At 34.2% G+C, this 16,181-nt stretch overlaps 1 protein-coding gene across 3 annotated transcripts in view; it reads left to right on the forward strand.

Moving 5' to 3' along the window:
* DPH6 (diphthamine biosynthesis 6) overlaps positions 1-16,181 on the forward strand; it is a 212,956-nt gene that overhangs the window by 861 nt on the left and 195,914 nt on the right. For all 3 annotated transcript variants that reach the window (XM_054828767.1, XM_054828769.1, XM_054828770.1), the window contains exons 2-3: positions 3,318-3,412; positions 5,799-5,992. In XM_054828767.1, the coding sequence (XP_054684742.1) occupies positions 3,318-3,412; positions 5,799-5,992 (289 nt within the window). The remainder of the gene's footprint in view (positions 1-3,317; positions 3,413-5,798; positions 5,993-16,181) is intronic.

Here is a 16,181-nt window from a genome sequence, read left to right on the forward strand (position 1 = left end):
CTCCTTTCCAAGTGTTTTAAGCTCTCTTAGGATAAATTCTCTGAACTCTTAAAGATGGATTTTTCTAGCGTGTCTTTTGAGAGCGATTTCATTTTGCTCATTGTTAAAAAGGTGAAGCTCACTCATTAAATAGTTGCAGTTGGACACAGCCCTGCCTGTCAGGGGCTGCTGTATTTGTTCCCCCCACACACACACTCCTGCCGCTTTTTGTCACTTTCTGCAGTTCTTTTACTGTAAATGCCTTTTTGTACTCTTTTTAGAAAGAGATTAACATTTTCTAACAGGGACAGGTGTGTTCTTTTCTTAAGAAATAATAGTTAATTAAAACCCAACACGCTAGGAGACCTGTAAATAGAAAAGGATTGTGTGGATGTGAGCAGTATATTTTCATTTTGGGGTGCAGTAACTATTTACTGAAGTCTTAGAATTTAATACATTAAATGTTGTCAGGCAATATCTAATATCAAACCTTATTGAAACTGGGGTTTGGCCACAACAATTGCAAATCATTCCAAACATAATCCAAAGAGGAAAAGGTATAGCAAACGTTATCTACGTTTTTCAAGATTTGCTTAAATACAGAGTAGGAAAATCAGCCTTGGTGCTTTTTCTTGTTTTGTAGATCAGATTTTGTCTTCCAGGTTTCTTTATTTTGATATTCCTTAAGCAGAGGAATGTGTTAAAAGGCAGGATGAAATAAAATCCTAAAACCAGGTTTCTGACACAATTGCTATTTTAATGGGCAATTTTACAAGGATGGATTTAGTTTCAGTAATAGTTTTAAGAAGAGTTTTAAAGAGACATCAAAGTGTCTGAAATCTTTGTAACAGAGCTAGCCTCAAAGATCAGAGGGGAAAAAAGTATTTGAAAAGTGCTTCTTACTTTTGAAAAGGTCAGCGTTATATAAAAAACTACTTTAACCTGTTTCTTTTTCTTCTGAAATGTTGGCCACACTTAAAGTTGATAGTCTTGCTTTAAGGTGGTATTTATGGGGTAAACCCTGTATTGTGTTTTGTGCTAAATCATAGACATTTTAAAGCCAGTCTTCTACCTGAAATACGATGTTTTTCAACTCTAATTCTTCTAGAATTTTCTTGCTGTAAATGGTTACACTTGTCAATAGAAAGGAATTTTGCTCAGAAGTCTTTTATGGACCCATATCTTTTTGGTTACCATATTTTTTTCCTTCTGGTATTTTGTTTATAAGCTTTTTTGTTGTTGTTGTTACAATCTATTAGACAACAGCCAGGCTGGGACTGTGCTGAGTCCACCTTCTTCCCATAGCATGGGCTGCCTGGCATCATTGGTCTTAACTGTCACGTGTTTAACAGCTAGATTAGAAGGCCTTGTAGGTAGGCACCATTTTGTTTCTTGGTATGGTTAGTTTTTAGGGCCATGGTAACAGTAATATAGCAAATAAATAACAGTACAATAGCATGTGATCCAGTGGGCGCTGGAGAGATTTCAATAAAGTAATTGGTGGTCAAATGTGGGAAATCTGAATGTAGACTCGTCTTGACGTCTTTTTTGTTGTTGATAAATTAATTGAAAAGATTAATAGATTTATTCTAGTGTCCTTTTAATTTTTTACTTTAAAAATTAATACTGAAATGCTGTAAACAGCATAGGAGATTATCTACTGTCATTATTTTTCTGAAGTTGTATTTGGTGTTGAAATCAGAACTAGTGGGAGGCTTTTGTTTTTTAGAATGAAGTCATTCAGAAAGAAAAGAGCCTTTTTATCATTATGATTCTGTTAAGCCTGGAGTTTCACATTATGAAGTGAATACTAACTACATTTTCAAGTTATCAAGCACAGTATCCAGAATTAATGAATATATGATTTTTAAATATTTTTTTTGTCCACATATAGGTTAGAAGAAAGTTGTAGGTATGCATGAGAATAATGTCAGGTAGAGATGGACCCTCAAATTAGGAATCTATTTATTATCATATTATAATGACTTTTATAGCACTGAAACATAAGTAACTGCTTTACAAAAACCTGTTAAGTACGAAAGGATGCCATGTTATTTATACTATTTCTACTTTACATTTGAGTTATACGGCAAATTAAGGTCAGCATACAGAATTTTAGCATGGATAAAAGCAGAAATTGAGGGGAATAGCTGTGTGGTTACAGTCCAGTAATACACTTTGAAGTTCTTGCATAGAGGGTAGATAAAAATGGGAACTTTAAGTTGGAAATGCTGAAGTTTGTTAGTAATAGAGTGGTCACAGGAAACTAGCAGTCTGTTGTAGCAAGGACTGCTTGTACTATCTGTTCTCCTGTCCATGTCTCAGTGACTCTAAAGCAAGACACAGTTTTAGAGAGCTGGTCTAGATCTCTCTTCCAGTTCCTTCCCCAGACTGGTTTTTGTGCCTTGGCATTTAAAGAAGCTGCACAGAATCTCCACCTGCAGTTGTAGTTTGAAGGCCGTGAGTCTGAATGTGGATTTTGTAAAGTGCGTGCATTCTAGAGCACTCTTAGTTTCATTGTTAGATGGTTATATTTCTTTTGATAGTGATTATAATGCATGAAAAATACTGTATTTCAGCTACAACAGGAGAGCAGGATTCTTTCCCCACTGATAGTGGAAAAGGTTCCAGTAGATCTTGAATGAATGCCAAAATTAATTGTATTGTCTGTGTTAGAGTAGCATTTTTTGGCCTCAGAGAAGCATATTGGTCTGTTTGTTTTTCTGTTTTTTTAATCAGCAATAATGATTTTTATTTGCAGTTATATGCAGTAAAAAATTTGTATGCTCAATGCAGTGTCAACTGAACCTATTGCCTGTAATAATTATAGCTTTTAAGAACAGGAAGTATGTTTAAAATGTTGCAACTTTAGGCAAAGTATCCCATGAAGGAGAAATGTTATTCCTAACAAGACAGTCTTTTTAAATAAAGATTGGTAATGCTGGCAACTCTCTGGAGCAGGTATTGTGGTTTTTAATCCAAGTTATCTAGTAATAAGTACAGAATTATTCATCTTTGCAGTAGAAGGCAGTCCTCGTTCTGAAGGGATTCCAGTGTATGTGGCTTTTCTTGATGGAGCCTTTCAGATTAGATCTTAATAAGATACAGAACTGGATACGTGCTTTATGGATACTGTATGTAGGCACTGTACATATATAGTAAATGTTGGATGATGAAATCATCCTTTTCCTACTGCTAATATTTTGCAGCCTTTTTTTAATTTCCAAACTTTCTAACCAGCTCTGATTATATTAATTTTTAAGTAGTTAGGCAAAAGTTGTAAGGGGTAAAACTCTTAACAGTACTTTTAATTGCCACTATTTTCTTTTTCTTAACAGTGGTGGGAAGGACAGCTGTTATAATATGATGCAATGTGTTGCTGCTGGGCATCAGATTGTTGCTCTAGCCAATTTAAGACCTGCTGAAAACACAGGTATGAAAGCTGCATTTCTTATAGGAGATTTTTCTTTTTTCTTTTTTTTTTTTAAATTAAAAACAATAGAGGCACAGCTGTGCCTGAATTAAGTTCCTTTATGTGTTTGTATATAGTTTTGCATGTTGAAGGGCAATCTAGAAATCTTAAGAGAGGTAGAAAAAAGAAAATGATATGGAGACATATTAAATGTATTTTTCCTCAAAGGGGAAAAAAACCACAAGATTAAGCTGATCAGTAAAAGAAAGGCTTACACAATTTGAAAAAAGGAAAATAAGGATATTCCTGGTGGTAAGCAAAGGTCTTGTCTGAGTTCAGTAGCACAAATAATAAAAGGTGGTAGAGGCTATCATCAAGCAAAACAAACACTGTATTTCTAGAAATGCTTTAAACTGGCATAAACCATTCCAGCTGCCAAAAATACAGTTTTACTGCTGCTTGTTTCTTTTTAACCTTGTGTATCTTCCTTCATTATTCTAGCCCAGCATTTGTGAACTGGATTGAGGAACTGATCCAGATTGGTATTGACCTGGATGCACTTAATTTTCCTGCCTTCTTCCTTCCTTTTAACTTAGACCAGTTTTCTGATCAGTTCCTCACAGGCTGCACCTAGACTTATTTCTATGAAAGAGAATGGGAGAAATTCAGGTCATCTAAGTCAGTGGTGAGGTGGGGGGGTGAGCTGAGTACTTTTGTGTTGGACTTGGACTTGAAATGAGACTTGAAGAGGAAGTGAGTTGTTTCCCAATTGGTAGGGGAGAATGTTAAAGCATGTTAACATAGGTTAACTGTTCAACATATGTTAAACAATTAAATATGATATCTGGTAACTGTACGGTAGGGAGATACACAGAGAAAGTGAAGGAAAAAGGGAGTTGCCATCACAAATGAGTCACAGACGGAACTGGCAAATGCTAGGGAGTACAGGAACAATTTATTTTCTGGGTAGCTGGGATATAATCATCTCTAATGTTGTTGAAATATGTTGTCTTTAAACTAATTTATCCACATCAGAAATGTAGAATATTGTCATTAAAATCATAAAATGCTCTCTTTAAGTGTGTAGTTGGAAATTTTGTGGAAAGTTAATTGAGATGCTTCAGGCAACAGCGGATTCTATGCCATTCATTTTATTTTATCTTGTACCGCTGTTGCCTGGAGAGTCTCAATTAATAAAGAAACTGTATTCTGAACTGAATATCAGTTTAAAGACCTTGTCATATTCATGTATCTTGAAAAACACTGAGTTTTCTTTTAAAGCAGCTCTTCAGGTCTAGGTTGGTTAATTGTGATTATAGGTTTGGATTTGCCCATTTTGAGCAAAAGTGTGTCTGTTGCATGGCATCAAATGTGACATACCCTAATTGTTGCATCACAAATTAGTTATCTTGATCAATGTTACAGACCTTTAATTGCAAGATGTGCTATATAGGTATACAGCAGAGATGCTTGATGTGTCTGTGTAAATTGAGAGAAGTTCCAGTATTACAAATTAGCATTAAAATAGTGAACTGTGTTAGCTTTTAATAAATGACGTGGAGATTTCACCAATAATGATGTGTTGCTTTATCAATCTGTTTGAAAAATTATCTGAAAGATTATGTATGTGAATGGTTTATCAGATAGTTTGAGATTTAATTCTAGTCCATGATGTCCCCATTTTAGCTGGTTTTTTTCTTATCTGTTAGCTACACACTGCTTGTAAGAAGATTCAGTTAAATTTTTCTCCTGGTTAAGGAAATAGTGGCAAAAAGTTGATGTCATTTTGAGCTTAATTTTTAAAAGGAGGGAAGGTAGAAAAGGCCTGGACATTATAACAGATTTCGTTTTGGTTTTGTATATTAAGCAATGTCAGAACATTGTAACAGTCTACTTTTATTCTACTTAAGCTAAAATAATATCTTCTTCTTTCTTGATGACCATGGTAACAATTTTAACAGTAAAGTTTTTAGAAATGTTGACAACCTATTGCTTAGTCTCAGTATTGCGGTGCATTCTAAATTTCTTGCTCTGAGTATCTTGAAATGCATCTGGTTTTGTGCCTCTGAACCGTGTTCCTATTTACATTACCATATAAATAGGAGCAGGATTGGACCGTTATGAGATTTTTGGATGAAGCAGGGAGGAATACGAAAGAAGAAATAGACACCACAATTTCCAAATAGGCAGCATGTTTGTGACAGATGTCTTCCTCTCCATATGTCTGTTGGGTGGAGAAATCTATTTTTTTTTTCTTTCCATGTTTATAGAGGTATTGTCACCAAACATCTGTTTGTGAACTGAAAACTATTAACATTTAGATTTTCTCATTTTCCTTTGTAGTATTATGATTATCTGTAATTGTTGAAATAATGTACCTAATATGATTGTTTCTGAATTGTGGCAGGGCAGACTGATGAATTGGACAGCTATATGTATCAGACAGTAGGACACCATGCCATTGAACTATATGCTGATGCACTGGATTTGCCACTCTATCGTGGTTTCATAAAGGGTACCAGTGTAAATACTGGAAGAGTGTATACCACATGTCAGGAAGATGAGGTTGAAGACCTTTACCACCTCTTGAAACTTGTTAAGGTATGCTGAATGAAAATAATTAAATACTTGGGGACAATTTTATTGCTTAACTCCTTTATGTAAGTAAATGATCCACTTAGGTATTTAAGGACAGCTTTGAGAAAAAAATTGAACACTTTTACAAGTTTTATTTCTATTCCTTTGTTCTGTCTGGCACTGTAAATATATTTAGCGTGACTTTATTCCTTTTTCCCCAATGTAAATCAGAGTTATTAATCCCCATTTCAAGCCAAAACCTTGTTCCTATTCAATAAAAATACCTGTAACAGGTGCTTGGTGTATACTACAAAAAGCATATTTGTAAAAATTATCTATAAATAAAATGTTTATGTAGTTTCATATTTGAAATAATGCATTGCTTTATTACTGGAATGAGAGATCTTTTGGGTTTTGTGCATTTATCAATGTATGGAAAGTAATGTCTAGACATTTCCATTTGTGTACACTTATGCTCTGTAAGCCAGAATCTGTTATTTGTTTGTATGTTGCATCTCATTCACAAAGTATTACAGAATATTTTACAATGATAGTTTTGATTCTAGTAGCCCTGTAACTGTATTATGAGATATCACATAATAGCAATAACATATATTAATCCTTTTTAACTATAAAACCAATTAAAGGGAGATAATGAACTTATTTCCTAAAGCACTTGAAATTTATTTTCTGTTCTTTTCCGAAATGTTTCATGTGGTACTTTTTTTTCTTTTTGAAATAAGTAGAAAACCTCTCATTGAATCCAGAGGTTTTACAGTTTGAGTGAACATGCTATGTCTGTTTCAGTTAATTATGTTGATGACTGCAGCGCACAGTACTGAAACAATACCATGTTCAGAAAATCATATTAATTGCTATTTTTAAAAAAGTAAATACACATTTAATTTTATTGTTTAAATTGGTAGCCTACTTTCTGAAACTTCAGCTAAAGATATTTCTAGTCTTTAATTCAGGTATTGAACATTTTCTAGCTGCCTTTCCTCCATTGAAATGAGAATTGAGATTCATGAACCTAAAAGCTTCAGGCTTATTCTTTGTTCAGTTTAAAAGAAATTAACTTCCAGATAAGACTTAAGAATATGGTTCGAGTGCAGAGCGCTTCCTGAACCATGTTGGAGTCAAATGTTACATCTTCTAAACATTTTTGGCAGGGAAATAATGTTCCTCTAAAGTAAAATCAAGATCATACACCTGTGTTGGAGTATGAGACTTTGGAACAGGAGAGCAGTGCATGTAGGCTGTGCGGCCTCGTTGTGCCAGGGGAGGTTTAGATTGGATATGAGGAAAAATTTCTTCACTGAAAGGGTTGTCAAGCACTGGAACAAGCTGCCCAGGGAAGTGGTTGAGTCCATCCCTGGAGGTATTTAAAAGATGTGTAGATGTGGTGCTTAGGGACGTGGTTTAGAGGTGGACTTGGTTGGCAAGGTTTATGGTTGGACTCAATGATCTTAAAGGTCTTTTCCAACATAAATGATGCTGTGATTCTATGATTATACTCTAAAGTGCTTCACAGAGATTTTAAATGGAAAGTGCCTATCATGCAGTATAGGAATTAAAAGAAATTATTTAAATAATTTTTGAACTATGGACTAGAAGGACTAGTATATGATAGTATTAGAAATTAGAAGGACTAGCATGCTAACAGCTTTCTGCCACTGGCTAAGATAATAAATTACTGATCAATTTAATTAAAAATGGGCAGATTAGTGGCAATTAAGATGATACTTTCTTTTCGATTCTTGCTGTCTTCGGAGAAATGGATGCCTGACATAAATTAATGCTGATATTAAATCTTGACAACTTCTGCTTTGGAAGTTTGTACATTACAATTATAACTATAGTTGAAAGAAGTGTTATCAAATTGTCTGCAACTAATAGAAATATTAATTCTACTATATGATATTTTAAAGACATAAATATTAACAATATACTGCCTTTATGTTAGACTTTGGATAATCACACCTTTACAGTCAAACTTATCTATGAAATTCTGGTGCAAAAGTTTCAGTAGAAATCTTGCATATACTGATGAATAATTGCAAAATTATCAGGGAATGTAAACTACAGAACTGTAAGTTTTTGGGTTTTTTAGTTTTAAGAAAAAAAGATGAAAATTTTTCTTTTGTGTTAGCAGTAACTTCGAAAGCTTTCTATTTTTATTTTTTCACATTTATTTATAACTGCAGTTTTGTAGCTTGACGATGTAAGTCTTAATCACTGAGAATTTTGCTTTAGGATTTTTTTGTTTCCCAGATGTTAATAGTTTTAAACAGAGAGCTCAATTTGCATTCTGTTGAAGGGAGGGGAAGAATTCTGCGGAAGCTGCGGAAGCCTTGTCAAAATGCATCCTTGAATGGACGTAATTTCCAAACACTGGTCAAACTAACATAGCTCTGTTTTTCTGTCAAATGGTTTGGGCCCAAGAATACAGGAAAGGTGTGTCTAGATCAAAATCACAGTGTGCCTCACTTTCAGTTTGTAAAGAATGCTTTCATTGCAAGTACTTCTTCAGTAAAAAATTAAAACAAGTTTGAAAAATTAGTATGAAATCATATTTGATGTTTCAAAAAACAATGTTAGGAGAAGATTTCTAAAAAGTTAAATATTGCAGTGCTGGGAAAGCCAGGACATCAGTCCTGTTCTAGTTCATGGGACTCAGAAAGTGATATTGACTGCTGATGACTGTAAACCTGCTAATTTTATTGTCACAAAGCCAGATGATTGATAGGTATGAAGGAAATTTATATTTATTTTGTAGTTGCCTAATGCACCGTTTTAGATTCTGTATTCACTATATATTATGAAACATATCAAAGTATTTATATGATGTCTGAAAGTATCTTGCTATGCAGTCCTCACCTGATAGTAGAATATTTACTTTGTGGGACATGTAAATCCTGAGCTCTAAGGAATAATTTAATCTACTCTCCATGTTACTGCATAGGGATTGCCGTACCCTTGTTTGTCCATGTTTGTCACTGCGTATTGGAGCTTTTTACAACAAAGCATGTAAGCCCTAGAGTTTCTTAGTTACGTGAATGATCCTTCAGGGTTTTATCATGGCACTGCCTTTGAAACCGGGAAATGTGTGGGAAAACTTTCTTTCCCTTTAGTGGTTGGAAAGGCTGGAGTATGGCGGTGGTTTTATGAAACTTTCCTGCAACATACTCCTCAACATAGGGATATTTAACTGCTTTCTCCTCTTTTCAATGTAATTATGATCTTGTCCAAATAATACATTGACGTTTTATGCAAGCACATATAGAAGTGGTATTAGATGGGTTGAATGTTGGATTGTTTTCTGTATCTCATGGAACTACGGCTAAGCTTTTGTTTAGGGCAGTGGTTGTAGGAGCTTCCAGACTATACAAACCAATGCAAGATAATTTGCTTCACTTCTGGGTTTCAGTAGACAGTTCTGTCCTCTTCCACATTTCTTGCCTTATCTCCTCTGCTCTGTGAACACTTTGCCTTTATTTGGTAGGTTTCCACTACTGGAGTAATTTGTAGAATTCTCGAACTTGATAAAAATGTTTTTTTCTTCTAGCTGTTTTTCATCTTTTTCAAAACCATTTTTCAGTACTTGACTTTTTTGAAATTAGTGTTTCAAAAATTGATTCTATTTATAGTTTCTGTATATTTCTCTGTGTTTATAATAAAGCATGCAGGTTGATTTTCAGTGTGTTTTCAGTCTTAACATGTTATTATTTCTATCAGAGTTCTTTTTGTGGTGCACTTTGTGGGTTCAGAACCTGCAAGCTTGCAAAAAACCAAACAGTACACTTGAAATAAATTAATATATTGGATCTCAGGATTGAAGGATTATTACCAGCTGAAAAATAAGAATTGATATTGGATATATTGGATGTGTGAAACATTTGAATAATAATAGCCTTTGCTTGTGGCACTATTTCATTTTATCAGTAACGTGGAAGGAGAAAGAAAGAAAATTTATTTTCTAAAATATTGTCATGTTCTGGAGCAGTTATCTTATAACTCAGTCGGTTACTAAGAATAAGTAACATGGTTTTTAGTTACAGCAACAAAGAGCTTATTAATGCAGTATAACTCCTGTATTTAATAGTTACTTTTTAAGGACAGGATCATGATTTTTGAAATGGCCCCACACTGATGTTTACTGAAGACAGGAAGTATTGCCGTCTGAGAGTTAAAATTGCAATAACTGTGTAATTTGAGATGTTATTTAAGATGATATTTTATCTCAAAGTAATTTGTCTGTGCAGATTCAGGTGGAATAAAGGTAACTTAGATCCCATCATTATTCAGTGCAACTTCCTAAGTCTTGGAGTTCTTGAGGAAACAGTTCTTCAACGTTTGAGATGAATGGATGAAATACAAGGTTATTTTGTGGCCTTTGGATAGGGATTAATTCCCTCACAGAAGATAAAGCTTTCAGTGCCTCATTATTGCTAATACCCTTCCATGCTAAGGAAGGAGTCTTCCTTTCACCCTTCTCCAGAATTTGGCAGCTGTGGCCTCTGGGTTCTTGGTTTCAGTCTGACAACTCACTTTCTGTGGCTTTTGTACAGCCAAACATCTAGGTGGTCCCATCAGGAAAAAAACACGAATGAATGTAATGTAGTATTCTGCTGCAGGCATTGCTTCACTGTCTTCACTGTTTGTAAAACGTGTTTAAAAGAGATGGTAAAGTATTTAGAAATAGTCACTTGGTTTTTAGGTGTCCATTTTAATCAGCTCTCGGTAGTCCCCGTGACTTCACTGGTAGTATTTACATGATAAAGACTAATCGTGTACTCTTACACATGCGAATAAGGTTTGCAGATTTTCTCAGAAATCTTAAAGATCTAAATATTATTAGTTATGGAGTGCTGATTGACTTAAAGAATCTGAAATCTGAGGACCTCAGCATGCTGTTCACCAAATTATTTTTGCAGTTTGTAAGTTCAGACAAAGTTGGTAGCTTCCCCCTCTTACTGATGGGATTCAGAGAGTTCAGAAGTGTGCAGGACAGTTCTGTTCTAGTCATCATTTCCCATGTTTTCAGTTGAAGAAAATCTGATATTTTCCCTATTACGATTTGAATTATTTGTAGATATGTAGACTAATTCCTCAAAGGTGTATTTCTCAACATTTTTGAAAAAGATTCAATTCTAGGCAGAGGTACTTGTCTTTGTGCTGAATTTCTGAAATAATCACTCCTTCTTAATTTTTTCCCCTACATTTTAAGATTATTGCAAATCAAGAATACTGTGCCCTTGATATTTTGATAGGTTAACTTTATATATAATTCAGCAATTGAAACATAGAATTTATGTACAGCAAATGAAACTATAACATCAGTATTGAAAAAAACATCCTAAAAAATCTTCAATGCCTAGTTGGGAACAGTGATAAATAATGGTGTTTATTTTTGGGGCCCTCTAGTACTCACGTTGATTAGATGAACATTTGGAGACCATATCTCTCGGCACACTTCTTTTTGCCTTTAGTCATGAAATTTAAATGTGAACTTTCAGAAATCATATGAAATGGCTACCTACACTGGCAAGAAATAATCAACCATCATAAAATAAGATTATGGTTTTTTGAGACAAAATATTTGCTGTGGTTTTTCATGTGGCATAGATTACGTTCCTCTACTTTTTATAATGACTAGATTTTTATCTGTGAGAATTTGAATTGTTCCTTTGCACCCACCATGTTCAGTGTTTTTTTGTTTTTTTTAATTGACTTGCTATTTTTTCTTTTAATTAATTCTGGAGTGGAGCTTCATAGCTTCCTTCAGCTAGGGGATGACCATTGTCATCAGCAAGTGAATAAGAGTGTGAATTAGGGAAGAGGGTAAGAAGTAATTGCATAGTTGGCAGTGTTTTAAGCAGTGTAAAAATAATTATGTATCTTGTTCCATTTACAAGATGGGGTTTGTTTAGGGTTTTGTTTTGTTTTTTAGTTTGAATTTTAAAATGAGATGGGAACAAGGAAATTTTTTAATCAACAGGATGCCTGTCATTCTCGATGTCTCATCTGAACTGTTCGGGAAGGGTCAATTTTTTGTCCAGAAGGGGATCTTGAGCAACATCTTTGAGGTAGTTTCTTACCGTGAGAAATGTTGAGCTTTATGTAAACAAAAAAGTCACTGTATTTCTCCCTGTTAGGTGTGCGGAGTTGTTTTCACTCACTCTCAGTCTTGTTGTGTTAATACCGAATAAGCAGAGACAGTCAGGCTGGTGGTGAAAGATGGTAAGCAAGCCCGAGGGCTTGTTCTGGTCAGCTTTAAACCTCTGATTGCCAGGTTTTCCTAATTTCCCATTTCCAGGGCATCTCTAGTGTGACCTTGCCTGTTGAATATGATGTTCTGGGTTGCAAGATTCTCACATGCATTTGGAAATGGGCAGCCAGGCATTGTTTACAGGACGCCAAATGAACCGTGCACTCGCAGCAAGTTTGATAAACACACATTTCCTCCTTTTATCAGTGAGATTGCAGAATGTGAAGTATGGGTTTCCAGTTTTACTCATTCCCTTCAAACCTTTTCCTGTTTAAAAACTGAATCTCACTAATTGGATGATGATACATCCTTAGATTTTGTTTTGCTTTTTTGTTATTGTTGTTTTGAATTCGACTTACTGGTCACTGACACTTTATTTCAGAGCCTACCTTGACCAGGTTTGGCAGACTTTCAGATAAAAGCTTTCCATTTGTTCAGCACAGAAAAGGTTCATCCCTATCAATGTAAAGTGAATGCTAATTAACAGTAATGACTTCTAATCACTTTGCTTTTATACTCCTTTAGGAGCACTGCTATTATCCAATGTAGTTAAGTGAAATGCTTGTATATGAATCAACAATGCTGTATTTCTTCTCGCAGCTATTGCTCATAATCAAGCTTTGAATAAATTACGATAGTAAAATTGGTTTTAATGTGCTGTATTGCATGGGGAGAAAGGAACCTCAAATACCTTGTTAAATGTCTTGAATATTTAGAGTGTTATCTATTAACATTTTGGCATTCAGTATTGTAGTTAAATGGAAAAATACATTAAAATGTTTAAGTCAATTTTGTAAATGTTATCAAAACTTTTTTCATGGTTTGAATTTTATTTAAGTGACATGCATAGACTGAACAGCCTCAGTAAGAGCCCCATTTGGATCCAATTGCACATCTATAGGAATGAACTACAACATTTCTGAGTTAAAATGCAGTTAAGTTTTATGTAAAACAAACGTGTCTTGAGAACTTTACCTGTTTTAGCCTAGTTTCATAGTGTATATTTGATAGGTTAATATGCATTTCTTTTATTAATATTGTGTATCTAACAAACTATTAGTTTTGTTTACATGCATGCAACTTGCCTACCTGCCTGCAATCATATACACTTCAAAAGCAGTATAAAAGTAATACTAGTGAAATTTTATTAATAGCTGGAAACAATAAAATAAGAAACTTTATTTTAGCAAAACCAGACTGTTAGAAGCCAAGGTAATAAAAACCAGGAGCTAAAAAGATTAGTAGACTGGTAGTACATTCAGCAATTTAAAAATAATTCTAATTTAGAAACAGAATTAGGCTAAAGACAGGATAGATATGAATTTGAAATTTAGTGAACTTTTCCACTTAACATTGCACATACAGGGCCTGTTTGGAAGCCAAAGATGGCAAAACCTGGATGAAACCCATTTCTGACATGCACATTATTTTTTGTTTTTATTTATCTTTTATTAACAAGTTACGTGAAACAATTACTTAAATCACTTAGAAGGAGTTCCAGGTTTCAATGTCTGTGAAAGAACTGGGATCTTGCTTGGTAAATATATTTGTGTAGTCTGGTTTTGCAATTTTAAAAAAAAATTGGATTTTCATTTTCTGTGGCAGTTTCTTTTCACATAGTACCTCTGTCTTTGCGTGCTTAGAAACACAATTGCTCCACGCTTACCATCACAGTTCTTACGCATATGGATGTGAGTATCCACAGGCAACGTCTGTGGTTTAGGTTTTGTTTGTTTTGTTCGTTCATTCACATAGCTGTAGACAATTTTCTGGTAGATGTTTTGTTTGCTTGAGCATCTTCTCTGTTAACATTTCTTCTTTGGTTTATTATGAAGTTATTGCCTAACTTAATTTGAAAATACCTTCCGTTTAGCCTTTCCTCTTTAAATGTGAATTTGAGTCAATGTTCATAAAAGTCCTGTGGTTTTTGCTGTAGTACTGTAAAACATGCTGCTTGTGGGGTTTGATACCAGATTGTTGAAAAAGAGCAACACCTTTCTTCTCTACAGTTTAATTTAAATAGATGGTACCATATCTTATTTCAGTACTTTGGTTTCTTACTTGGTATCTTCATTATGCTTTTTAAGGATAAAAATGAAAAATATAAAAAATGAATTATCTTATTCTGTGCTGAGGTAACTGGCTGCTTTATATTATTTACATTTCTCATTAGGCAGCAGTAATATATGTTTTAAAATTTATTAGTGTTTAATGAAATGTAATTGGGGTTCTAATAAAATACAATCAAGGACAGGCAAGCTTTCATATAAATGAACAGTAAAACATTTATCAAATTTGTCTTCATAAATATTTTTATCTCTGAAGCTCATTCTTTGTGTAAAAACCATTTTGCTTTCTTATACAATTACTAAGTTATTTAAGCTGACTTATTAAACACCCCCCCACACCTTTAATATGAATGTCATACCTACAGCAATTGCATGGTTACATTATTTTCAGCTGGACACACACTGTTTCTGATCGGTATATTTAAAGGTAATTCTTCTGGAAAGGCTGGGATTTCATTTGGTTTATATTGCACAAATGTGACCATTGTCAAAATAGAAATGATTGATTTGTAACTGTCCTTATGAAAAGGAATAAAACAGAACTGGCCTTCTACACTGTAAAAGGACTGTACAGTATGGACATATTCTTTCTGTTGATAAATTCTGCCTGTGGAAGAATTGCATAACAGTCATCACTCATTTTCATATTGATTATGAGTGGGATTCCAGTAATAGGTTGCTGTTTGCAAAGGATAAGGCAGCGCTATGATTAGTTACCTTTTCCATGGAAAATACTACAAAGGAAAATGCCAAATGTGTGCACTGCAGTATTCCTGTCGGCTTGACAGTCTGTTATGTGAACTTCTTTTTCAGTCCATTTTCCTTCAGAAATACAGCTTCAGTCTTTTTGCCTTATTATTGTTTTAGGTTTAGTGCATTTGCATGCTCTCCTAACTCTGGATTCTTTCTTTAGTTAGTTATTTATTTTCCTGTCAGTCTTCCGTTCTTGGGCCCTGTCACCGTTGCAGCTCTTGATAACTGATACAACAGTGCCCTCTGTAGTTTCTCCCTACGTGGTTACTACCTACAGCTGGTTTTAAGCATTCAGGTAGAGAACAGGATGTTTAGACTTATTTTTAGCTCAAACAAAAGCCCTTTTTTTCTTAAGGAAACATTTTGATTTTTCACTGACTGTTTTACATGCAAAAAAGGGAACAAAAGAGACTGTTCTGAGTCATCTTTTAGGTTTATAAGCTCTCTTGTCATTATCTAGTGAAAATCTGAAATTTTATCAGGCATTCAGGGCAATCATTAAAACTGAATGGGATTTTTAGAGTTGTGTAGGCTTTCCTGAAGTTTTCGTTTGAAGTGAAGCTTCAAACTTACTTCCTTTGTGCTTGCTTGCTTCTCCTAAACTAGGTCTTGCATGATCTGCCAGGAGCTAGACATGCTCACCAGCAGAACACCTAAGCTTTATTAATGATGTTGTTTTAATTCTCACAGTGACTGAAGTAATTGTTGTTCATTAGCATTGATTTGTCTCTAAAACTCATTTACAATTTAGATTTCTCTTTTACATCATTATAGCTTAATATGCAAATAACTTTTTATTCTGTGTTTTCTGCAGAACTTGTTGGATGGGTTCAGTATCAAACACACGTTCCCCCTGTTCGCATACATGCACATTTGTTGCCACTTAAATATTATAAACTACAATAAAAAAGCATGACCTTTTAAAAAATAAATACTTTAACTACAATTAGTTTCTTCTGTAACAGCATCATAAAAGTCACTCTGTGAAAAGTTAAATGGCTTTATTTTATGATGGGGAGTGTTAATGTATGTGTAGAACACACTCTTAATGCACTTCTATGAAATGAAAATCATAAGTCATTGAAGTAAATTATAGTTAATGATGTAACCGTTGATGGCT

Source organism: Grus americana, chromosome 5, assembly GCF_028858705.1.
Source record: "Grus americana isolate bGruAme1 chromosome 5, bGruAme1.mat, whole genome shotgun sequence".
In the NCBI taxonomy this organism is placed as follows: domain Eukaryota; kingdom Metazoa; phylum Chordata; class Aves; order Gruiformes; family Gruidae; genus Grus; species Grus americana.